At 32.7% G+C, this 26,476-nt stretch overlaps 1 protein-coding gene across 1 annotated transcript; it reads right to left on the bottom strand.

Annotated features, from left to right (window-relative positions):
• Positions 1-632: 632 nt before the first annotated feature.
• On the bottom strand, positions 633-25,919 carry LOC134685673 (RNA-binding protein RO60-like). Its single transcript, XM_063545636.1, has 3 exons — positions 25,841-25,919; positions 23,315-23,611; positions 633-4,096 (listed from the first exon to the last, which is right to left on the bottom strand). Exons 2-3 carry the CDS (start codon positions 23,551-23,553, stop codon positions 2,563-2,565), a joined length of 1,773 nt encoding a protein of 590 aa, XP_063401706.1. The 5' UTR covers positions 23,554-23,611; positions 25,841-25,919; the 3' UTR covers positions 633-2,562.
• Positions 25,920-26,476: the final 557 nt, after the last annotated feature.

The raw sequence follows: 26,476 nt of genomic DNA, 5'->3' as shown, positions 1-26,476 counted from the left end.
TAGTGAATTAAGATTTGATTCGAGTGCATCCGCACGAGCGGGGTTCGAACGAACAACCTCAGGGTTGACTAGCTGGTCGTTAGAGTAGTGACTGTTTCGGTTTCTGTAAATAAGAAAAATGAAAAGCCTGGCAGTTGAAAAGACAAAAGACAAAAAATTCTTGATTGTTAAAATCTTTAATTAAACGAATAAGAAACAAACTCTTACTTTTTCAATATATTTTCATAAATCATAAATGTGCACACAATTTATTAAAAGGAATAAACGTGTAAAAAACAGCTTATCAATGAAGTAACAAACAATTTGCATATTTGTGTCTATTCAGTAAATAACTTATAAATGTTTAGTATTCGTGTAATACTTACTATTATCTATAACAGTTTTTGAGTCATTTTTATATTAATATATGCAATTTAAGCACAATGTGTATGTACAATTTGTCAGCTGTAGTAATTCTAAAAGTATACCAAAAAATAATATGGTTTAATTATAAATTATTTTAGATCAACCTAGCATTTAATCAAATGAAATAAGATATGACATATGACACACATGTATTGCTAGTTTTATTTTCATAGTATGCAAGTAATGAATCAAAATATGGTTGTTCAAAATACAATGGATTTGGGAAGGAGTCAGAATTCTTTTCGCGCTTTGTGCGAACAATTATATTATGTTTTTTTTACAACGAAATCAGTCAGATATTTTTATTTTAAATTCAACACTATATGGTATAAGGGAAATCTTCAGAATATTGTTTTGTCCTTGAAAGAATATGTGTCTCTTTAATTTCGTTATCATAACACACACACCCTTTTAAAGTTAAATGGTCGTTTCCTTATAATATACATAAAAGTTGTGATACAATTATGGGTTGGCCTGGATAATGTCTTCCATATCTTACTAAATGCGCAAATACTACCTTGCACCAAAATCAACAAGATATTCAGGCATATAAAAAAGCATGACTTCATTTTATACGTCTAAACGGAATCAAAATTCACAAAATGTTTTACTTTGGTGGTTCTTACTATTTGTAACAAATCTGTTGATACTCGTGAAAATTTGTTCTTCCCGTTTTCGCATTTTATTATTTTGGTATCAATTATTTTCGCCGATATTAAATACATTTGGGCTATATAATTAAAATTACATCCGTGGTTAGTTTCTGACAGTGTGTTGTTCAATATAACACGTATTTAAATATTCTCGTATACTAAAGTAGTTATATATTATTGTGTCACACATTTTGCACTTTTCATATTATTTACTACCACATGGTACATTGGAAGTTAATCTAAAAAGTTTAACCCGTTTTTGCAATACATGTCTAATTGCACAAATGTAGTTCAACATCGAAAATAATTGTTTACTGATTTTTTTCCCACCAATACTAAGTACATTACTGTTTTGAAGGCATTTCGTCGCGTCGTAGCCTTGTGTGCTGATTCGGCATATAGCAAAATTGCAAATCTTGTCTATAGCGTTATATAATATTTAAATTGAAAATCCTAAATAATTGCAATAATTGCTAAATTTTCATAGTTTCCAGTATGCAGTATTAAAAAAACCCCACTAAACTATATATCTTGATAAAATTAAGGGTACTAATGCGGAAAAAGTAAGTAATTTGATATACTCCGACTAGTTCAAAAACATTTCAATGAAACGTGACATCAATTTTCCAAAGAAGCTTATCAGTTCAGAAATCTAACTTCGAGATAAGTTTTTCCTGTAATAACTTATGCATCGAGTTCTGCATTGAAGAAACCATTTTCCTGTTGGTACTTGTTTGAATGTTTGATTTAATATCGGATATTGCTATTTGAATCTCTGAAAACTAATATTAAATAATTGAATAGTACATCTTTACTTTATCATGTTTGTACAATACATCATTTTATAAAACGTACTCGAGGATGGCATTAAGAATTTAACCCCTTATTCATGAATCCAGAAAAAAGAATGTCTATATACGGTCCCGTGAAAACTGTTTTAAGCGGAAGATCTTAAGCATTTACACGTTGCGCTAAAGAGTCACCTTAACAGCAAACATTGGAATATCCCTTTATAGATGATTTTAAATAATGAATTAAGTGTTAACATACATTCACTGACAGTATATTTTACCAGAGGTCCTTTTGCATACAGCATACTTAAAAATGGCCATCGAACAATTTGAAAAGTATAATGTTCTTCCCTTTCCCTTTGGTAAGCTGGTTAGTTAATTAAAATCATGATAATACTTCAGATTGGCGTTATGGCACTTGTAATAGCAAAAATTCTTACATGTATCACTATGTATGATGGTTGATCATAACGTATTGACAAATATTGTAACCTCTAACTACGAAAGAAACTCTATACTCCTTAAAAGTTTTAAGGCATGCATGGAGCTTGATATGAAACTGTCAGAAAGTTAAAATGAGGTTTTATTTTTAAAGCATGCATAAGGTGGTAAGATGCCTTATAACGTTTTCATTTGCACTTGTTTGTCTATACTCAGAAAATATAATTGTAAGTGTAAACGCTTCCATATTTGCCGAGGTGTCTACATTATTTTTAAAGTATATCGTCATCATCATGCCAACGTATGTCCTCTTCCATGGGTCTTTGTTTCAAGTTCAAAACGAAATTCATTATAATGTCAGGTGTCGAGGTATCAAATCCAACGACATCTAAGTTGTGCACGCTGTCAGGAGCAGCAACAGAATATTTATCGCTGGTCATAGCAACGACAACGAATCGGTAGTCAGGAATTGTCACGTACTCTGTATACATTTTTAAAGCTTCTGCTGGATGGATAAATCCACAACTTGTTATCGAATCAGTGAAAACCATAATGGCATCGAATTTCTTTTTCCTTGATGCCGCCCATATAAAGGGGACTGACAAGTCTTGCTTTATATATTTAGATTTAGTTTCTTTCGGTATTTCATATATCTTCTGTTCAATAGATTTTAAGTTATCTGCCTTTGTGATAGTGGCGGTAAAAGCTTCTTCAATTCTGTTTGTGAACAGGATCACTTCCACATCTTGTGTTTGAATGGTAGAATAAACCATTGCTGCTGCTGCTTCCCCAGCTGTTATCGTAGACCCACAGATAGGTTTTTGCATGTTCTCGCCTACCGATACAGCCATCAAATACTTCATTTTGTCAGGTTGTTGTATTCTTGTACTTCTGATGAAAGCTTTGGACAGAGCCTCTATGATTCTAGGATTAGGATCCCATGATATTTTGTTATTTCTCTGAGCTCCCTTTTCGTAATGCTTCATAGCAATCAGTAATGTCAATGGATGGATACGATTACGTTTTAACTCGTCATCGTCATCAAGTCTACTTACTACATGATCCACCCAATGAGTAGCCCCTGGTTTATCATCGTGCATACCCATACTCGTCATTTTACCAAGATTCCGAATCATAGCTGTCATAGGCATCAACCGAGAAAGAACGTCCCAAACTTTAACACTATGTTTGAGAAACTTGTTAGGAACATGCTCCCAACTCAACTCATGAAGGGCGATATATTGACATAACTTGTCTTCATCTTTCTTGTTATCGATGCTGCAACGTTTCGCTTCTTTTACCGCAAGAAGAAATTCTTTGACATCGGAAGATTCCCTAGAATCAGTCACTTCCATTTGTTTACCAAGCACGTCTTGCAAAATTATCTTTATTGCTTTATGTTTCGACCGGGTATGGGATAGCCGTATGACATCTTTGTGGCTCCATTTAAATCGTCGTCGATATTTTGTTACAAGATAAGCAAGCTTCAATGGGGTTTTACGAGCATGTAGACCTACTTCAACGAATTGTTTGTACCACTTACTGATTGCTATACGGTGTGCTCTTCCCCATCCAGTTTCATGTCCGCTCATTTCTTCACAATATTTTATAAACTGAAACAGATGAGTAGGTATACGACACACCTCGTTGAGTACGCTGTAGGCAGCATGCTTTGTGCGCGGGTCATTGGATCTTGCACAAACTGCTAGGGCATACAATGTTGGGTTCTGTTTACATGCTCTTCCTCGAACGCTTACATCTTTAATACATCTAACGACTTCATGACCTCTTTCTGCTTGAATCAACCTGAAACAAAAAGTACATGTTGGTTAATAAGATATATTAGTATTCGAATTATCTCTATAACAATTTAAATTGACAACATCAAATTCGTGATGTTGACTTATTTGTTAGTATTATCTTGCAGATATGAAGCCTACTTTAAAAGGTTAATCTAAACATAGCGAGCGGTGCGGGAGGTAATCGAAAACCAACATTCAAAGTAGAAATGAAAATTGTAGAAAAATTAGTTTAACTTTTCATCATAGCTTTTTATATCTAAAGTATAAATAGTAACTTTTTTACATTGTGCTGTTTTTCATTATCATAAACACTTTTGTTCAAAGTTTTGAACATGCTCAAAAATTTCCACCGGACAGAACGGACATCGACAGATAAAACGTACGATAAACGGACATGCAACGGATATGGACGGACGTCTAACAGATAAGAACGAATGTCTAACGGACATGAACAAATTGAAAAAAAGATATCCTTTAGGCATCCGTTCGAGTTATTCGTTAAGGTGTGACCGAGGCTTTGGCAAGAAGTCGATAACCAGATTTGAAATTACTTTCTAACAAACTTCCCTATTTTAAAGATTCAAAATTTGAGAAGAAGTATGTATCGATTGAATTATTGCAAAGAAATAATAGGGAATTTACAGATGATGCCCCCTTGCATATAAAGTTATAAACTAACAAGAACGGTAATAAAATTAACGGTTCCAATTTTCTTGCACCAAAGTGACGCTACGCTTGATAAGCAAAATGAGCATAAGTGTCTTTTTCATTTTTCGCCATGGCGTTGTCAGTTTGTTTTAGATTTATGAGTTTGACTGTCCCTTTGGTATCATTTGTCCCGCTTTCATAACATTTGTTTGAGGCAAACTTCAGAAAGAGAACGGAGGCGAAAAAACAAATCAACATTTTTGTCATTTGTCAAGAGGCACAACTCTAAAACGGTAAAAGTGACACTACTAAAATTCAAACTTGATCTGCGTTTTGGGATAATAAGCATGGTGTATAAATGTCATAAAATTTGGTTTACACAAGCTTATTAAAAGTTATAGAATCGAAACTTCGCATTTTTTTATCATTTATAAAAGGGCACGACTCAAACAAGAGGCTCCAAGGAGCATGTATCGATCACCTGATATTTTTTAATTTACAATTGATGCATGGAATGATACAATCATTATACTTTTGCATTAGATTGAGAGTTGTAAGTCAAAAACTGCGTGTTGGCAGGCAAGGTCATCAGACATATTTTTAAACTAGATACCCTAATGCTGAGTGTGGTCAAATTTTGGTTGTCTCTGTTGTTTCATGAGAAGACTTTTGTAACAGATTACAAAATACTAGTATACGAAAATCTGTTAAATTTCACTTGAAAGGGCAATAAATCCTTATGGGGTAAATTGACCATTTTTATCATTTTGACTTATTTGTAGATCTTACTTTGCTGAACATAATTGCTTTACATTTTATCTTTATCTATATTATATTATAGTATTCAAGATAATAACCTAAAACTGCAAAATTTCCTTTAAATTACTAATTCAGAGGCAGCCACTCAAAATCGGCTTGTCTGATTTGTCAGGAGGAATATATCTTAATATAATGAACAGTTTAGTTGCAGAGATATAAGCCTAAATCTGCATTTTACACCTACATTCTATTTTTAGCCATGGTGGCCATCTTGATATTGGTGGCCGGGTCATCGGACACAGTTTTAAACTAGATGCCCAATTATGATTGTTGCTAAGTTTGGTTAAATTTGGCCCAGTAGTTTCAGATGAGATTTTTTATTGTAAAAATTAAGGGACAACAGATGACAGACGCCAAGTGGTGAGAAAAGATCACTTGGCCCAGATCACTTGGCCCATTGGACCAGGTGAGTTATAAAGGTAATTTATGGACTACTGACCCACATACTGTCAAGAGTAAGGCTGGGTGCCCAATCCGCCACCGCAGGGGCATTTAAAAAGAAAACAAATGCCTCTATCATTAGAATTTATGAAAAGCATGAAAAGGTGGTGTTGTGAGTTTTTTTTATTGGAGGCTTCAATCTTAAGGTACATAAAGATTTATATTTAGGAATGATGTTCTTGCACCTTATATTAGAAAATGTTTTGATTAGTTAGTGTTATCCAAAACCAAAGTGTAATAACTTTCAGAAATACAGATTTTATTAACTTTTTCGTTAAAATTAATTTTGGTGAATAATACACGAGCATGCAAATTGGACAAATTGAGATACATAAACACCATAATATGGTGACAGGGGAACGTCACTATCTAATCAAAGAGCTGACAGCTCTGAGGAAAAATGACGCCACTGCCTCTAATATTGGGATATATTTGTGCAAGTCTTGATTTTCACATACTATAATAAGTTGAACATTGCAACATGTCTTGTTAGCATATAATTGATATTCGGATATGTGTGTGTGAAGTGAAAATGTCAACGGACTGTTCTTTATATAGTACAAATGAATAGGTCAAGGGTCAAGACTACCTGAATGATCTACAGTATCCAATGAATACTGGATGTTTTAGGTAAAAATAAATGACTACTGGCTGTTCTTTTGTACATTCTAAATTCAATTTTTAACGTTTTTATAATGATAGTAAAAACAATCCAGAACAGTAAATAGAAATAGTAAACAATGCTCCCGATGTCATATGTTTTAGGACTAATTACCCACATACCCATTACATATGATAAGTTAATAGTGACATAGTTATTTTTTTTATTTGAAGTAAATTCGATTTCTGTAGATTTACCCAAAAGCATAGTATTGTTATACTAGTATTATTTCACCTTGAAGATTAGACAAATATGGATACTCCTTTGATTTTTTATTTCATGTCAGTCAGGTCGCTTTATATGAAACTTGAAACCACTTCTCTGCCATATTGATATTTCATAACAACTCTACCCATGACCCATATAATTGATATTCATTCTTTAACAATATATCATAGTTATCTGGTTTTTTTATGTTGCATTAAACCACCATATTTCATGTAAAATGTTTGTCTCCATTTAGGTTTATGCCATTGCATTGAACCATCATGGTATAAAACCCAATTCCAAGTAATTATGCTGTTATCGTGGGTCACTATATATTCAACTTGGTGGCTTATTAGAACAATGAACTAGACTTATGATTTGATCTCAAAATTTAATATGGAGCCCCTGTCCGGTAACAAAAATAAACAAGCTAGGATACATGTCAAGCGGCAAAATTTATCACCAGAGATTACAAGTCAAGAGAGGATGGATACGTCTCCAAAATGCTTGCCAAACTTGAACTTACTCCATCAAGACCTCCAGACCAGGACGAACCAGGCGTTGAAGCCAAAATTAGTATATATGTAAAAAGTAGTTGAGGAGCTGATTCACGTTATTGAACCAGACGAATTCCTAAAAAAAAAGCATGTACGAAGCTTAAGAGAATCATAAATGCTGAGAAATTCAAAGAATACCACGCAACAATTTTTGTGGAAAAACAAGTTAAGAATAACTTTAACTGTGAGTGTATTGACATTCCACCATGTAAGTAACACACCGTACAATATTAATTTGTATTTGTAAGACAGTGTCGCGTTGAATCACCTAGACGACATTGTTGTGCACGCATCAGCATTGATCAGACGTAGAGAGCTTCAAACCTGTTCTCACACCCCGCCAATAAATCGGCGGCGATCTCTCAAACCGTTGTATTAATTCTAGCATCAGTATCGACAATTTATTCACATGTCATACAGATACAGCCTGTTACAGACTGTTGCTGTAACTTTGTAAACAAAGATTGAGTCTGACATGAGTCCCAGTCTGCGTCGTTAACCACTAGCCCGACGGTAGGTCTTTTCACCACCGAACACCCCAAAAGTTCATTATTTTGTCTTTTATCGTTATCAATGTAAATTAAATATAATACTCAAGCTATTAATTCAACAAATTAGAAGATTAAAAGTCCAAATATCTACAGAATACAGTCATAACACCCCATTTTTTTTTTTAACTCCGCTGACCCTCATGAACAAATATACTTTAAAGTTTTTTCCATTTTTTTCTTTTTCTAACTCTTCTATAAAATAGTTGTAACAATAATAATAAAAGAGAAAAATATCAAAATCTAACCGATGAACAGAGATCCAGGATACTTGAACTTTTTATCATTACTAATTATGAAAATATATTTGAATTTTATCATACACAAAGTAATCCGGAAAGTGATGAATCCGGAGACGTTTTTGCTTATATTGATTTTCGATTTCAACATAAAAATGATGCTCGAAAAAATCGAAAAATTGATTAAATTATATGTAATTTAATTTATTTTATCGTTTTATTGTATAATATCAAAGTTTTTCTTAGTGGTTGGTGGTTTTTAAGGTGTTCGGTGGTGTTCGGTGGTGTGCGGTGGTGAAAAGACCCACCCCTAGCCCGATGCCCCAGACTAGTATTTAATTTTCAGCTCAGACTAGTAAATTTCAATTATCGCTAGCCCGACCGGACAAGTAAGAAATATAACGTCCTTTCTGTGTTATTTGAAGTTTTTTTGATTGACAAGTAATGCAGAAAAGATCGTCAAATTAATGTGTACGAACGTAACGAAGTCTATGCTATCGAGATCGATAATTATACATTTATCCTGAGAAATGAAACAGAAACGTTAACCACTCGCAATTAATATTTTCGGTATTTCGATCTGTCTCATAACCAGTAGAAAGTGAACCAACACGGACATTTCACTATATATAAGGGGTAAAAATCAAATAATTTCATTAAATCTACATGATAAAATTTGTTTTGGGGTAGTAAACAACCTATGTTTCAATGTTTAAAGGGAAACTTCGCAAAAAAATCAAAAATTGATATTATGTTCATTCTGTATAAAAATGCTCAAATTTATAAATATTAAAGTTTTATTCCGCTAGATAAGAGATCACCATCGATTTTAAATTTTGAGTATCAGTTCTCTGCCTTCCGCCATTTTGTTATCTTGTCCAAATAAAAATCACGATATGTCTATAAACCACAAAGAAACAAAACTACAGTAACAGATGTAGTCTTAATTACGTGTCGATATCTTGTCAATCGTACGGTTGTTTTATCTGACTAACTAACTTGATACGGAAAATTTTCTTATTTTTTTAATAACCATATAGTCTGTTATTTTTAAACTGTTAATATTGGAATTAGTTAAAAAGTCAAAGTTCAAATCATAAATAATAATCTTGTTAAAAGTAAACCTAAGAGGAAAATCAAACCTAAAACATTTGACAATTTTGTATGTGCCAATATAGTGACAAATTCAGTGAAGAACAATTCTAAGGCACTAGATACTATTCCAAGCAACACCGATCCATATAAGAACTCTTTCTTCGTCAAGAGTGTACTACATTGGAACCAACTAGAGGATCGTATTGTATGCGCAGATACAGTTGAGAGCTTCAAGGCTGCTCTCCAACACCGCCAATAGGTGTCTCTCTCTCCCGTTGAGTAAAAGCCAGAATTGGTATCTTCAACGTATACATACAGATACAGATACAGAAATAAGTGTTCCGTGAAAATTGTTTTCGAAAATCTAATTCGTTCATAATTCTTTAAAGTAATATACTTTATTCAAATAAATTAGGATCTTCGCTCCACTGATCACCCGCATGGCTTAAGGTATTACTCCCAAAGGTATTGTGAGGGGTGTAAGGTGACACGTCCAGGTATTCAAGCGATTTCCTGTCGGGCTTGCAAGTTCATGCATCGTTTCACTTCTGTAGGTATTGATCAGTGTACACGGCCGATAACTTATAACTTTCCATTTTGAACTATCAGGTGCATGTATAATATACATCTCTGTCTTGCGTGTCCGAAAGTGATATAATATACTAGTCATTACTTAACTCATACGCTTGTTTATAAATAAAATTTCTGGTGTAAAGAATATTATTTATAAAAAAAAATGATACAAAAAAAACCAAAACGAGGCTCTAAAGAGCCTGTGTCGCTCACCTTGGTCTATGTGAATATTAAACAAAGGAAGCAGATTGAAAATTGACTACAAAGTTCAATAACTCCTACAGGGGTCAATTGACCATTTCGTTCATGTTGACTTATTTGTAGATCTTACTTTGCTGAAAATTATTGCTGTTTATAGTTTACCTATATCTATAATAATATTCAATATAATAACCAAAAACAGCAAAATGTCCTTAAAATTACCAATTCAGGGGCCGCAACCCAAAAACAGGTTGTCCAATTCATCTGAAAATTTCAGGGCAGATAGATCTTGACCTGATTAACAATTTTACTTCATGTCAGATTTTCTCTAAATTATTTGGTTTTTGAGTTATAAGCCAAAAACTGCATTTTACCCCTATGTTCTATTTTTAGCCATGACCTTGGTTTGATGGCCAGGTCACCGGACACATTTTTTAAACAAGAAACCCCAAAGATGATTGTGGCCAAGTTTGGATCAATTTGGCACAGCAGTTTCAGAGAAGAAGATTTTAGTAAAAGATATATAAAATTTACGAAAAATGGTTAAAAATTGACTTTAAAGGGCAATAACTCCTAAAGAGGTCAACTGACCATTTTGGTCATGTTGACTTATTTGTAACTCTGACCTTGCTGAACATTATTGCTGTTTACAGTTTACCTATATCTATAATAATATTCAATATAATAATCAAAAACAGCAAAATTTCCTTAAAATTAACAATTCAGGGGCCGCAACCCAAAAACAGGTTGTCCAATTCATCTGAAAATTTCAGGGCAGATAGATCTTCACCTGATTAACAATTTTACTTCATGTCATATTTTCTCTAAATTATTTGGTTTTTGAGTTATAAGCCAAAAACTGCATTTTACCCCTATGTTCTATTTATAGCCATGGCGGTCATCTTGGTTAGTTGGCGGGGTCACCGGACACAATTTTTAAACTAGATACCCCAATGATGATTGTGGCCAAGTTTCAAATAATTTGGTCCAGCAGTTTCAGAGGAGAAGATTTTTCTAAAAGATTACTAAGATTTACGAAAAATGGTTAAAAATTGACTATAAAGGGCAATAACTCCTAAAGTGGTCAACTGATCATTTTGGTCATGTTGACTTATTTGTAGATCTTACTTTGCTGAACATTATTGCTTTTTACAGTTTATCTCTATCTAAAATAATATTCAAGATAATAACCAAAAACAACAAAATTTCCTTAAAATTACCAATTCAGGGGCAGCAACCTAACAACGGAATGTCAGATTCATCTGGAAATTTCAGAGCAGATAGATCTTAACCTGATTAACAATATTACCCCATGTCAGATTTGCCCTAAATGCTTTGGTTTTTGAGTTATAAGCCAGAAACTGCATTTTACCCCTATGTTCTATTTATAGCCATGGCGGCCATCTTGGTTAGTTGGCGGGGTCACCGGACACAATTTTTAAACTAGATACCCCAATGATGATTGTGGCCAAGTTTGGTTAAATTTGGCCTAGTAGTTTCAGAGGAGAAGATTTTTGTAAAAGTTAACGCCGGACGACGACGGACGACGCCGGACGCCGGACGCCAAGTGATGAGAAAAGCTCACTTGGCCCTTCGGGGAAGGTGAGCTAAAAAATGAAGATATACAAATATACGTATTTTTTCCAAGGGTTAATTTGGGAATTCAGAGACATATAATTGTATTATATGTCTCTGTGAAAATGTAATATTTAGTAAAGGACATATTTGGATCATTCCAGAAATGTTGATTAAAAAAATGTGCGCACTTGTCGACGATTCGTTTATACGCCCGGATAGAAAGTTACGGAACTACAGCGCAATTTAAAATATATACATGTATACATTGAACATAAGAAAGAAACATACATTTTGTGCAAATTGGGGTAAAAGTGTTGTAAATAGACTAGTCCACGTATACCAACAGTATGAAATCATCCAATTCGATAGACTATTGTTTACCAAAAGAAGAAGAAGAAGAGGACCAATTTGATTTAAATACAGGTCGATCTATGACTTGCTTTGGTTCATCGAAGTTATGAACATAGTAAAATCACAGATTTATATATCAATTAGATTGTTCTCGAATAAAGAAAGAAATTCGTCATCACCACAATTGTTCCGACATATTCAACTGGACGTACACTAATAATCCCCGAGGGATGTGAATATTTTCTAGGAAAGCTATTGAGTATTAAAAAGTTTCAAATCATTTTCGGGATTTATTTTCTTTCTTGATATTCAATGACAGCAAATTTAAAGAATAAACTGCTTGTCAGATATTTGTCCGCTTTAGAGGTATCCTTGCCAGTTGAACAGACTTATAATTACATTCAAAAATAGGGAAAGATGACATTAAATTCGTTGTCTTTTGTTTTTAAACATCTTTGGTCAAATAGTTATTAAGTAGTATACGTTGTGAGACGAAGACTATTTTAATAAGGACGTCCCCGATTATGATTAAATTTGGTTGACGTTTTTCACACTTGATAAAGAATATCTATTCGTAATTTTTCGATTCCATTCCAAGAAGACCTTAAATTTGCTGTCAATTTTTTAAAACTTCTCAAGTAGAAAAATATTTTTTCTTTATTCGTTCATATTATATTCCGCTTCGGTAGAGTTATCTTCAGTGAGTTCCAGTTATTAATTTATACGTGGCTTTTAAAAAGTCTAAATCTAAGTGTTTTCATTCATTAATTTGCCTAATAAAGACAAATAAAAATACTTTGGTAAAGCTATTTATAATTTCTAAGTTCTCCTTTTAATTAGACATCAATCAAGGACAAAAGGTGTAAATCATTTCAATCGGACATATGATTTAAGTTTCCCGTCTTTAACCGAAAATTGTGTATTTCTTAGTAAATTAACTTATTTGAATTCAAATAAATAATAGCACCAAACATAATTAAATAATTCCACGGCGATCAATTTTTGTTTGTCACCAACTTGAATATATATTTTAAATATGTGTATTGAATGCTCCCTTGTCTTATAATTCACTGATCCGAATAGACAGTCACAACTGGCAAGGTGTGCCCGAGAGGCGTGGTTAAATACCGAAGTGCAAATAACAATTTATCTTTCAACAAGCCATCTACGAGTATTGCCACAGAACCTTGAATACACACATCGTATCAACCAAGTCATAGCAGAGATAGTAAAAGGTCAATAAGAGTACACCAACATATTGTCTTTACAGATTATTGTTCTTTACTTTGTTCACCTAATCAGTCCGAAAATATCTTAATTAAAAATTTTATAATTTTTTGTGTTGTCTACAAAAATAATTCGAATATATACGTTTAACATAGAAAATTTATCTCATGAATATGTACAATTGAACGCCTGTGCGTTTTATCTTTTTATTATCGGATGGTTATTTAGATAAAGCATAAGTCATCGGCGCGCTTTCGATTACGTTAAAATATGATTAAAAACCAAGACTTTTAATGATTATATTTTAAATCCCGGCATGCAAAAACCAGGAGAAAACGTCACGACCTACAGGAAGTAGTTAATATTTTTTCATTAAATATTGAATTTCTCCTTTATTACTGCACATATAGCGATAAAACTTTGTGAATATATATATTATGTCATAATGAACATATGTAAACCATAAGTAAAAAATCGTGAAGTATAACTTTCTGTGCATTTATAACATTATTTAGGATATTTTTTATATAAGAGCATATTGTCAGGATGGGAAAAGCTAAAAATAGCACAAACTCAAGTTTTAGGCTCTAAAATTGCAATATGTGACATTTTGCTCCCAAAAAGATTGAAATGTGGCTACTAATAACTCAAATTATCAGTTGAGACAAAAAAAAACAATAGTTTTCTGATTTTGATGTTTCACCGCATTTTGCTTAAAGGTGTCAATTTTACCACCAAATAAAAGTCCCTATCTGTTCAACCAAATTTTACAATTTTCACAGCTTTCTAAATATTTTACCTTAAGTTTAACTCCATAGAAACCAGGTATACCCTGAATCCTACATGTATCAGCTTTCTACATGTCAATTTTCACCAGGTGTTTAAAATCATATAAAAAAGAAAAGGTGTTCCGAATAGAGGTACCACTAAAAATAACCCCTGGTTTTCTGAAAATCTTAAATTAGTATACTATGGAGTGCATTAATCCTCAATTTTGAATGCAAACTCATAAACAAGTAAATTTTAGCTCAAAATGGTCTTGATATATTTCTCTTTCCCCAAAAGTTTCATTTCTGCCAATTTGTCGGTTAGTTTAAGTAAAAAATGACATCAAATGCACTATTTTTTGTCCGAGTAGGCCTACTTTCACGTTCTAAATTTGAGGGAGTAATTGGTGGTATGACACCTAAATGTAATGGAAGTTCAGGTCAATAGTATTGGAATCAGTGGCGGATCCAGAGCTTTTCCTAAGGGGGGCCCTCTGACCGACGTAAGAGGGGGCCCGCTCCAGTCATGCTTCCATGATTCCCTATATAATCGACCAAATTTTTCCCACAAAAGAGGGGGCCCCCTGGATCCGCCTATGGGAATTATGCCGCTAAAAGCGTCATTTTTCCAAAAATTAATACGCAATAGGAAATGAAATTTCGTCTCTTTTCCAGTTAAATGTATAGATATCAAGATATCAAGGGCAGTGATCATTGTTAGTATTAGCTTTATCTGAAGTCAGATCAGCGAGATTAATAGCTTTGGTGTACATATTGAGGTTGCCAATACATCATTCAAATATCTAAAAGTGTTAATAAAAAGTTTGTATCAAATGTTGTGTTGATGGGTCTTTGTTGATTTTATTCATAAATTAAATTATAATACAAAAACAGGTCCACAATAAGTAGTGCAGAGAGAGTCCCCATTGGAACTCCGATAACTTGACAATATACAGAATCTCCATAGCGAACAAAATTGTTAGCAAGTAAAATTTTAAGTGCACTTGTATAAAAGCAGGTCCACTTGACATATATTAGTTCTTTTGTTTGTTGTTACTATAAAAATACATTAAACTAGATTTTAAACTAGATTTAATGAAACTGAGGTATCAAAAGTCATAGGTACATGTACTTAGGGACAGGACAATTATTTTCTACCCCTCTTCCTTTTTTTTCAAAACTCCCATTTTTTTTGTTTTCTATTCAGGAAAGCCTATCAGAAGTCATAGGTACTTAGGGACAGGACAATTGTTTTTCTACCCTCCTCCTTTTTTTTTCAAAATTCCCATTTTTTTGTTTTCTATTCAGGAAAGCCTATCAGAAGTCATAGGTACTTAGGGACAGGATAATTGTTTTTCTACCCCTTCTCCTTTTTTTTTCTAAAATTCCCATTTTTTTGTTTTCTATTAATTTCAATATGAACATACATTTAGTATATTATGAACATTCATTACTATAAATAAAGTGTGTTTGCTTTTTACTATCAATTCTCAGTTTACTAACCAATCCACCACGGCGGTCATTGATATATTGCATAGAACCTCTCTATTTAATGTACCTATAGTGACCCGATGGATTTATGTAAAAGATTTTATGACTGGAGAATTTCAGAAAAGGTGTAAAAATTCATAGGTACTTTGGGACAGGACAATTGTTTTTCTAGCTCGACTCCTCCTTTTTTTTCCCAAAATTCCTAAAAAAAAATCTCTATTAATTTCAATAATGTTAGCGTTTATCTGCATGGTATGAACATTCTGATTTCATTACTATAAATAAAGCTTATAGACGCTTTCTATTTAATAAACTCTGTGACCATCGTTAAAAGTAAACTTGAAAATGATTGAAGATAGCAAATACTCTTTATTCATGTTTCCAAGTATCCAGAATAAAGCAGAAGTCTAGTCTGACTTAAAAATCCGTCTGATGACGGTAACAATATCCGGCCGCCTTTTTTTTGTTTTTTCCCCCAAATTAACCCGAAACTGAATAAGAATAATCATAAGAATGGATTGACAAATGCGACTATACATGGTACCGATAGGACACAGAGGCATAATGATTAATTTATTGGGGAAGGAAGAGAAGCGACACACAAAATGAGGTCTTCTCGTTTAATAGTATAGATGTGGAATGTGTCCATAGGGACACAGCTGATGCCCCCTCTAGTATTAAACGCTATAAAGAGACATTACTCAAGAACTGTAAAAGTGACACTTCCAAAAATTTAACATAGACTGAGTTTGGTGGTAAAAAGCATTATATACATTTCATTACATTTAGCATGTTTAGTTGAGACAAACTCAAGTTACAGAAAGAAAACACAAATTCAGCATTTTTTTTCATTTGTGAAGGGCATAACCCTTAACAGTTATCAAAGTGCTTGAAAGCACTCAGAGGTAAATTTTTCTTCAATTAATCAGTAAGAAGTAAAATTAAATATTGTATTATATAAAGCATTGGTTATTAGATGTTTCAACTACCTTTCTGGACAAAGAAAGATAACTCTGATTGGCAAAGATTTTGAAATATGCTTAGAAATAATGGGTTAAAAATGCTTTAATTTATCAGTAGAAGGCAAAATAAAACATTGCATTGTTACTGTATAAAGCATTGATTGTGGTTCATTCAACTATAATTATGGAAAACAAAGATTACTAAAATTAAAACTAGAGGCTCTAAAGAGCCTGTGTCGCGCACCTTGGTATATGTGAATTAAACAAAGGAAGCAGACAGTTCATGACATGACAAAATTGTGATTAGGTGATTGAGATGTGTTTGTACATCTTACTTTACTGAACATTCTTGCTGCTTACAATTATCTCTATCTATAATGAACTTGTCCGTGTAGTTTCAGTGGAAAATGTAAGTAAAAATTTACAAATTTTATGAAATTGTTATCTCTATCTATAATAATATTCAAGATAATAACCCAAAACAGCAAAATTTCCTTAAAATTACCAATTCAGGGGCAGCAACCTAACAAGGAGTTGTCCGATTCATCTAAATATTTCAGGGCAGATAGATCTTGACCAGATAAACAATTTTAATCCATATCAGAGTTGCTCTAAATGCTTTGGTTTTTGAGTTATACGCCAAAAACTGCATTTTACCCATATGTTCTATTTTTAGCCGTAGTGGCCATCTTGGTTGGTTTGCCCAGTCAAAAAACACAATTTTTTAGCTAGATAGCCTAATAATGATTCTGGCTATGTTTGGTAAAATTTGGCCCAGTAGTTTCAGAGGAGAAGATTTATGTAAAAATTAACTAAGATTTACAAAAATGGTTAAAAATTGACTATAAAGGGCAATAACTCCTAAAGGGGTCAACTGACCATTTTCGACCTGTTGACTTATTTGTAAATCTTACTTTGCTGAACATTTTTGCTGTTTACAGTTTATCTCTATCCATAATAATATTCAAGATAATATCCAAAAACAGCAAAATTTCCTTAAAATTACCAATTCAGGGGCAGCAACCCAACAACAGGTTGTACCATTTATCTTAAAATTACAGGGCAGATAGATCTTGACCAGATAAACAATTTTACCCATTGTCAGATTTGCTCTAAATGCTTTGGTTTTTGTGTTATAACTAAAAACTGCATTTAACCTCCATGTTCCATTTTTAGCCGTGGCGGCCATCTTGGTTGGTTGGCCAGGTAAAAAAACACAATTTTTAAACTAGATACACCAATAATGATTGTGGCCAAGTTTGGATAGTTTTGGCCTGGTAGTTTCAGAGGAGAAGATTTTTGTAAAAGATCATGGAAATTTACGAAAAAAGGTTAAAAATTGACTATAAAGGGCAATAACTCCTAAAGGGGTCAACTGACCATTTTGGTCATGTTGACTTATTTGTAAATCTTACTTTGTTGAACATTATTGCTGTTTACAGTTTATCTCCATCTATAATTATATTCAAGATAATAACCTTTGACATGTATTTGTTATTTGTAAATCTTACTTTGCTGAACATTATTGCTGCTTCAAGTTTATCTCTATTTATAATAATATTCAAGATAATAACCAAAAACAGCAAAATTTCCTTAAAATTACCAATTCAGGGGCAGCAACCCAACAACATGTTGTTTGATTCATCTGAAAATTTCAGAGTAGATAGATCTTGACCTGATAAACAATTTTACACCCATGTCAGATTTGCTCTAAATGCTTTGGTTTCTGAGTTATAAGCCAAAAACTGCATTTTACCCCTATGTTCTATTTTTAGCCATGGCGGCTTGGTTTGGTGGGTCACGCCTCACATTTTTTTAACTAGATACCCTTATGATGATTGTGGCCAAGTTTAGTTTAATTTGGCCCAGTAGTTTCAGAGGAGAAGATTTTTGTAAAAGTTAAGGACGATGACGCCAGACGCCAAATGATGATAAAAGCTCACTTGGCCCTTTGGGCCAGGTGAGCTAAAAATTACTGGATTGATATCGTTAAAAAATAGGAAAGGTGCAGCAATTTTTCTATTTGAAAAGGACAAAATTCTAGGACAGTAAAAGTGACATCAACAAAATTGAAATTTGATCTTTATCTATTCCTAACATTTGGTTGAGTTAGAGAAAAGAAACCAACTTTGGAACTTTTTTTGTGTTTTTTGGTCAGAAGCATTGTGTATAATTTTGCTTGTAAAAAGGTCTGTAATTGTAGCTAAATGTTTATTTGTTACATGTCATTTTCCAAAATGGAGTCAGTTTGAATGTTGGTAAATGCATGATTTTCTTTTGCAGAACCTTTATTTTAAATTTAATTCAAACAATAATAATAAGGACATATTTCTATTTACTTATACTAAGTTATTGTGCAAAAACCAAGAAAAATTCTTATTTGTGCCCCTTTTTGGTCCTTAATTCCTAAACCATTAGGACGAGAAAAAAACAAATCAATCAAACGCTGCTTCACCGGAAGTTGTTAATAATCTTGTGTGAATTTTTTTTATTGATTTCTGTTACCTAAAACTTAAGTTATTATCCAGAAACTATCCATCTTCCGACAACACTGGAGACCCGAAGACCACACTGGAGACGCCAACAACAACAAGGACGAAGACAATTTGATACCAATATAGGACTGCAAAACTTTTTGCGTTCATATAACTAAAGGTCTTAAGAGCCCATGTCAGTGATCACATGTACAGTTAATGCATGAAATTATGCAACCGTTATACTTTTGCTTAACTAAGTGTTTCAGAGATTCATGTATAAGTCAGCCTGAAAGTGTCTCATAAGTCAGTAATTATGGCTGGATATTGATTTTTTTATGTATAAATATTATAATTGTTGTATATGTTTTACAAAATGTTTTAGGGCAATCAATATGCGATACTTTAATCAACAAACTGATATGACTGCAGAGGTCCTGAACTGAGTTGGGGCAAATTTGGACACAATATTCAAGCTTGATACTACCTGAATTTCATGAAACTTTTGACATTATAAATATGGGCTTTGGAAACAAAATAAAGGGGTTGGTTCAGTAAGAGTCCTTTTTGACCCCAAAATATAGCAGTTTTACAAAATTGTGAAAAAGTAATCTTTAATTATAAGCTATTTATTGGAAAGTAGAATGTTTCTGCTACATAAATTATGAGCTGTTTTTGACAAAACAAAGCACATATCAGTGGCGTAGCTCGGCCATTTTAAAGTGTACGCCCGAAACTTGGTGACAGTTCTGAGGGCCCCAGCAGTTCCAGGTCATACAGTTGGGTGCAGACCAACTTTGAAGCATTACATGTTAACGGGCCGAAAAAGTTAACACGGAGTTTACTCGCCCGCACTTCATGTAAACACCGTGTTAACTTTACGTTAACTTCGAAATTTAAGTACACATAAAAAGTAAACAGGCCTTTCTTTTGGGTTAACACGAAAACAGCGCGTCCTCTAATTTTGTAAAGAGAAAACGGGCGTTTACTTCGCATTTAATCTAATAAAGGTGTGTCTTCTCTCATTTGCTGTTTAATAAAAATTTCAGCATTTTAGATAAATTTTAGACGGTTTCCGTCTGAAATGAAAGTGGCCGCATTCATGCTCATTCATAATATTGAAATGTGAGTTGTATTGGATGATAATACAAAATATATATAAAGGGCAAGGATGAACACGGATGTGGCCACTTTCATTTTTGACACGTATTACAAAAACCGTCTTAAAAGTGACTTTTTTTGCATATTTGATAGATTTTTCATATTCAAGCTTGAATTGGGGCGTTTAAAATGACTTAATCAGTTAAAATCTTTCACGAATCAATTGAAATAGACACTTTAGTGTTTAAAAAGTGTCTAAATGAACTTGAAAGTTGAGGCCAAAATCTGCCCTGACCCGACGTACTCCTTTGATCAAACTCTTACAAATCTATTGCACAATACTGTCATGACTGCATAATTGAAGATTTCTTCTTAAAACTGTTTATAAAAATTGATAAAATTTTGACAAATTTTGAAAAAAATATATATGAATCTCTTAAATAATTTGGGAAAAAATCCCTACCCCCTCCCCCCTTGTTTGAAACCACCTTTGGAGCAATTACCACAAATCTCAATCCCAGCTTTTCCTTTGCAGTGTGGGACCTTTTAATACAATTTTAGAGAGATCTCCATACTGCATGTGCACGACTTAAACACAAAATATTGTCTGGAAACCAGAAAAATGCTTGTTTTTCACATTTATTGGCCCCTTATTCAACTGAAAATTTCAGAACAGATAGATCTTATCCTAATTAACAATATCCCCTATTGTCAAATATCTATTAATGCTCAAGTTTCAGAGATATAAGCCAAAAACTGCATTCTGTACCCCTATGTTTTTTTGTTTAGCCATGTTGGCCATATGTTGGTTGGTAGGCAGGGTTATCATGGTTATGGGACACAATTTTTAACTAGATACCTTAATAATGGTTATGGCCAAGTTTGGAAATATTTGGACCAGTAGTTTCAGAGACGATTTTTGCAAAGGTTAATGATGTAGGGCTAGGATGGACGCCATTATTTCGACAGCCCATTAGTCCGACAGCCCATTGGTCCAAAACCCCATTAGTCCAACAACCCAATTGTCCGACAACCCAATAGTCCAACAGCCCAATAATCCGACAACTCATAAGTACAACACTTATCAAGAATCAGGGTAAAATGAAATATGTCTGCCTGTATTATTACGTTTATGTTACAGTGATATTGTTTGCCTCAAATTAGTGGAGAATAAAGGCTTTTTCTTCCCCTGGAGAAGAATCCCAATTTGAAAAAAAAAATGGCTTTATCAAAATTATTACCCAAAAAACAACTTTTTTCCCCAACAGTGCAGTCTCAGTAGTAATAAATTAAATGTGCATGAGTACAAACTGAAAAACACTCTTTTAAAAAAAATTCTTGCCTAAAATGACTATATGTGCACATTTGAGGGTCTATTTATGTATCATCACAGACAAAATGGGGCCTTATTTTAAAGCAGGGTTTGACTCTTGAAAATGGGTCTGTAAATTGAAGTTTCAGTCAAATTCATGGTTTATTTAAAATTTCCCATTTTGATGAAAATAACGCATATTTTCCCATATATGCGTCATTTTCATCAAGTAGGGGGAGGGGGACTGGGGGAGGGGGCAGGTATAGAACATACTCTCACCCTATGATTAATCCAATTTAACTAAAATACATAACATTTACTCTTTCTGGAATCTAATTGCATAATTGCATAATATTAGTATTATTGTGTGGTGTAGAGTTGGATATAAATAAGATATAACTGCACTCATAGTCTTAATTAACAAATGAATAACAAGCTTAAGTTCTTAACATTCTTAAACTTTTTAGTAAATATAATATCTATATTTCTTCTTTCGTTTAAGCCCTTTTCTTAAAGTTCACATTCTTTTTTTTATTAATTACTTTAATCATTGTACTTAATTTATACACTCTATATGGGCCTTGTAATTTGGAAAGTAAAATTTCTATATATATAGTAAAATTTCTATTGGCAAACAAAATGTATTCTACTCTACCATGTCTAGGTCATGCACATGGACCCAATATCTTAAATATATACAAACTAATATCTAATCATTAAGAATCTATTTATATATATGTTGTGTACAAGTTATCATTTTGTACAAATTATAATTTGTACAAAAATATTGTACAAATTATAATTTGTACAAAAATATTGTACAAATTATAATTTGTATTTTGACTTTGTAAAAATTGCTTGTACAAATTACAATTTGTACAAAATTGGACAAAAATTCACTTATAACTTGTACAATAATTTATCATATGGATTTTGGAGAAACAGCATTGATACACATTAGACCTAAGTTTAAAAATTCTAAAATCAGTACTTTATCATTCGTTTGAGCAGGTGATCTAGTGATTTATGGAATCTGATATTGCAAACCATCTTTTCACTCTCAATTCCACGACGACCTGTTTTCCCTTTATCTGCTTCACATAGCAAACGTTGAAGCTCAGGAACCGTTGCTGTGAATAAACATGTGTATTTGTTTATTGAAAAATAATATTTTTTGAAAATGAACCATTGTTTAAAGAAAAAATTTTGATTATGATTTTGATGTTTTCATGGACTTTTTGAAATAACGAATAATTACATAGTGGCAAACAAACCTTTTGAGATCCTTTAAACGATCATCAAAATGCTGTACACGATCTTTCACGATACAAACTATAATCCGTTTTGCAAAGTTTCGGAATAAAAAAATAATCCTCGAAATAACGATAAGTACTATTCAAGCACTACTATTGAACGATATATTTTTAAGAAAAAGTAGTTTGTGAATTGACAATTTGAAACAAATTCCTATTTGTTTACTTTTTTTTCTCTCAAAAATTTCAAGATCAAACTGCCTTTTGTAGTTGTGTAAAAACGGTGTATTTTGTTAATAAGGTTTGGTGTGTGGTCAGTTAACTACAATTCTATCGTGTGAATCAATGCATTTTTGACCAAAATTTATATTTGAAACTGTTGTACAAGTTATAAGTGAATTTTTGTCAAATTTTGTACAAATTATAATTTGTACAGGCTGGTTTTGTACAAATTATAATTTGTACAAAGTCAAAATACAAATTATAATTTGTACAATATTTTTGTACAAATTATAATTTGTACAAAATGATATCTTGTACACAACATATATCAAGGACGTATATTAGTTATACGTCCTTGCATATATATATAAAATTGTTAGTAACATGACAAGGGAGTTAATCAAAATTACTAATCATGTCTTTATCATAATGGTGTAATCTATATATTTATGGTTCAATATAAGTATTCTTTGGACTTATAATTTTTTTAAATACCTGTCTATTGCTTGAACTTCAGATCTTGAGAATTTTCTATGCTGTGAATTCGCTTTATAGTATCCCAACTCTGTTCCCAGACACAAAAATCTGTGGAGCCTATCGATATCTGTAACTTCAAAAACATAACCTCCTGCGACATTTTTTATTTGATAATCTGTCAGAGGTTTTGACAAAGGAAACGGATCGCCCCGTTCTTGTGTTGGGACCCAATCTACGTCCATTTCATCTCCCTCCATATTCAACCTTCCTTGTGTGGACTAGGCGTTAAAATCAAGTACGATAATCCACTGAAGTCTTAAATGTGAAAACGAAAGTAAATATTATTTAATAAGAGATTCGACGATTTCAATTCAGTTGAATTATGTCATGTATTAAATAAGCAACAATAAAAGAAAAATAAATAAATAAAATGAGTGGCCGGTGGTCCAGTTTGTTTTCAGAAAAAAGGGGGTACTCTGATTTATTTTAAAACGCACAAGCCCAGGCTGTATGTGTGACGGGATTGCTCCCCTTGGTTAGTAGATATTTTGCCAGTCGGCCTCGCAAACTAATGTAATACATAAGCTATGTTGAATAAGTCTTCGTTGTAACGTGACGGTACCCAAATTGCACCTATTAAATTTTGACAGTTTTTGCACGTTATATCACAGGGGCTTGTTACAATTGGCGGGTTTACTATCCATACGAACCCTTAAAAAAAAATCCGCCTCTGTTATCTAATATTTTTATTCAAAGGAAACATTTGAAATTGATCATTTGTTGTTTCAAAGATGAATATAGTATACCTAGTATGTAAATAATGTTCTATAATTATAGCTTTCTATAATATTTGGACCTTTTATAGCTTACTATGCGGTATGGGCTTGGCGGATCGAGAATTTTCATAAGTGGGGGCCCACTGACTGACCTAAGAGGGGGCCCGCTCCAGTCACGTTTCAGTGATTCCCTATATTAACAACCAAATTTTTTCCCCAAATAGGGGGGGCGGCCCCCTGCCCCCCTAAATCCGCCTCTGATTGTTGAAGGCCATACGGTGATCCATAGCTATACAATTTCTGTGTGATTTGGTCCTATGGAGAGTTGGACATCTCATCGACAATCATATCACATCCATGACATTATCTTGGCGCTATTTACCGGCTTAGATTAGAATAGAAGTATAAATAAAGAATAGAAAACAAATTATAAAATCATGATAAACTTTAATTAATAAATTTCTATACATATATGTCTTCTTTAAAACATTTATACATTTGCATATTTCGTTCGCTATGTCAGTGTCTGTTGGGTCCGTGTAACACTTATCAATTGAATTCAAAGTTTAAAAAAGTTTTCAAATATTAGATTTTGGGAATTCTGATCAAAGTTTTAAAATATCAAAATTCCAAAATTGTGTAAAAGATTAGAAATTTTTGAAATTTTAACCAATTTTAACCAGACAATTAAAATATTAAAATTCTAAATATCGTCTTTAAATTTGGTAGTTTAGAAATTTGTTCAAACTTTAAAAATACTAAACCTAATTAAAAGTGGAATTTCGATTATTTCACTTTTTGATTTTTTTTTTTTTTTTTTTATAAGATATCAAAAAAAGAAAAGGGGCGAACAGAGGGGTATCAGTAAACATGTAACGTTTATGATTCCAACAAACCGTAACGTAATCTTGTTGTAATCTATGTGTTTTAAATTATCAAGTCAGGGACTGTTTCGTTACCGCAAATTTCTTAAACTTTTATTAAATTCTTCCATAGATATAAACATCAAGTTTGGCTCATGGCTCTTCAATCTTTTGATACCTGGCTGTATCTTGGCATTGCACATGAGCATGTTTTTCTCTGATTGTTAATGACGTATTCACACTTAATCCAATGGATGTTGGATGTGTACTGATTCATAATTGAGTCTTAGATGTATTCTTTTTTTTAAATGTTGAGTTGTTATTGACTTTGAACTGGCTGTCAGTAACTGCGGGAACTCTCAGATATGTACGTATTGTCTTTTTGTTGTTAGGATGTACAGGTACCCAGTCACGTTCAAATATTTTTGTTATATATAGGTATTTCTATTTGTATCCACATGCCGTTGTTTATGAAACTAACAACATCGTTATAAACAGAAATATCATTGGTCATCTCAACTCGATTGCTTTTCTCATTTTCGCCGTACCGGCTAAAGCGAAAAAAATCAACCTCGTTGAGATGACCAACAATAATCTTTAACTATCTGAAGTCAGTGAAGATCAATGGAAAATTGTTGAAGAAAAAATTCACACAACAATTAAAGATTTCCATAGGTGCAAATATGTTTTGTCTACATGATACACATGCATACTTTTTTTAAATACCCGGAAATGACATGATCTTTTAAAACACTCAATGTCTGCCGCGGAAACAGTTTTTTTTTCTGAAAACAACACAAAACATGGACAGTTGTCTCATACCGACGAGAAACCCTATTCAAAGTAAAAAATCAGGCATGTTTATCAGTCAGTAAGATCAAAGGAAAATTTCGTAAAATATTTACCTGACGTGTTATCTGATTATATAACTAGTTTGTTTAGTTCTGATAATTCTTGTGGTAGCAACTGATGATTGGTCTAGCATGGTGCAATATTTTACAACAATCACTGTTTACTATATTATGCAACAAACATGACAAAGTTCGAAGTATGTCGGTGATCTGATACTGTAACACTGTTTGAAACGCCTGCATTGGAAGAAAACAATCTGGTTATAAAACCATTTTGTAGAGCTTAAATATTGGTATTACATGTATCAAGCATTCTCAACTATATCATTTAAATGTAACGGTTACAGTGTTAATTTTTGAAAAAAAACCATCGTGAATATAATATTCCAGTCTTACTATATCATGGCAATTAACGAGTAAACGAAAACAGAAACATTTAGAAACGATTAAAGCGTCGCTTTTTTTCAAATGCAAATTTTTAGTTTATAACCATCTCTGATCTTTTTACTTTATTTTTCATTGTTGTGTTTTTGCGGACTGCATGCAGTTTATAGTTTTTTTATTTTAATTTTGACAATCTTGTAGTGTACGTGTTTCTCTCAATAACGAGCTATAACGTTTGGTGCATGTGTAAAAGATACTCGTCAACTTTAAATGAAGCTAGTGACTTTTAACCTTTTTATTTGTTGC

This window comes from Mytilus trossulus, chromosome 9 (genome assembly GCF_036588685.1).
Source record: "Mytilus trossulus isolate FHL-02 chromosome 9, PNRI_Mtr1.1.1.hap1, whole genome shotgun sequence".
NCBI lineage: Eukaryota > Metazoa > Mollusca > Bivalvia > Mytilida > Mytilidae > Mytilus > Mytilus trossulus.
Note: the sequence above shows the minus strand (reverse complement) of the source record. Positions and strands in the feature narration are given on the sequence as shown.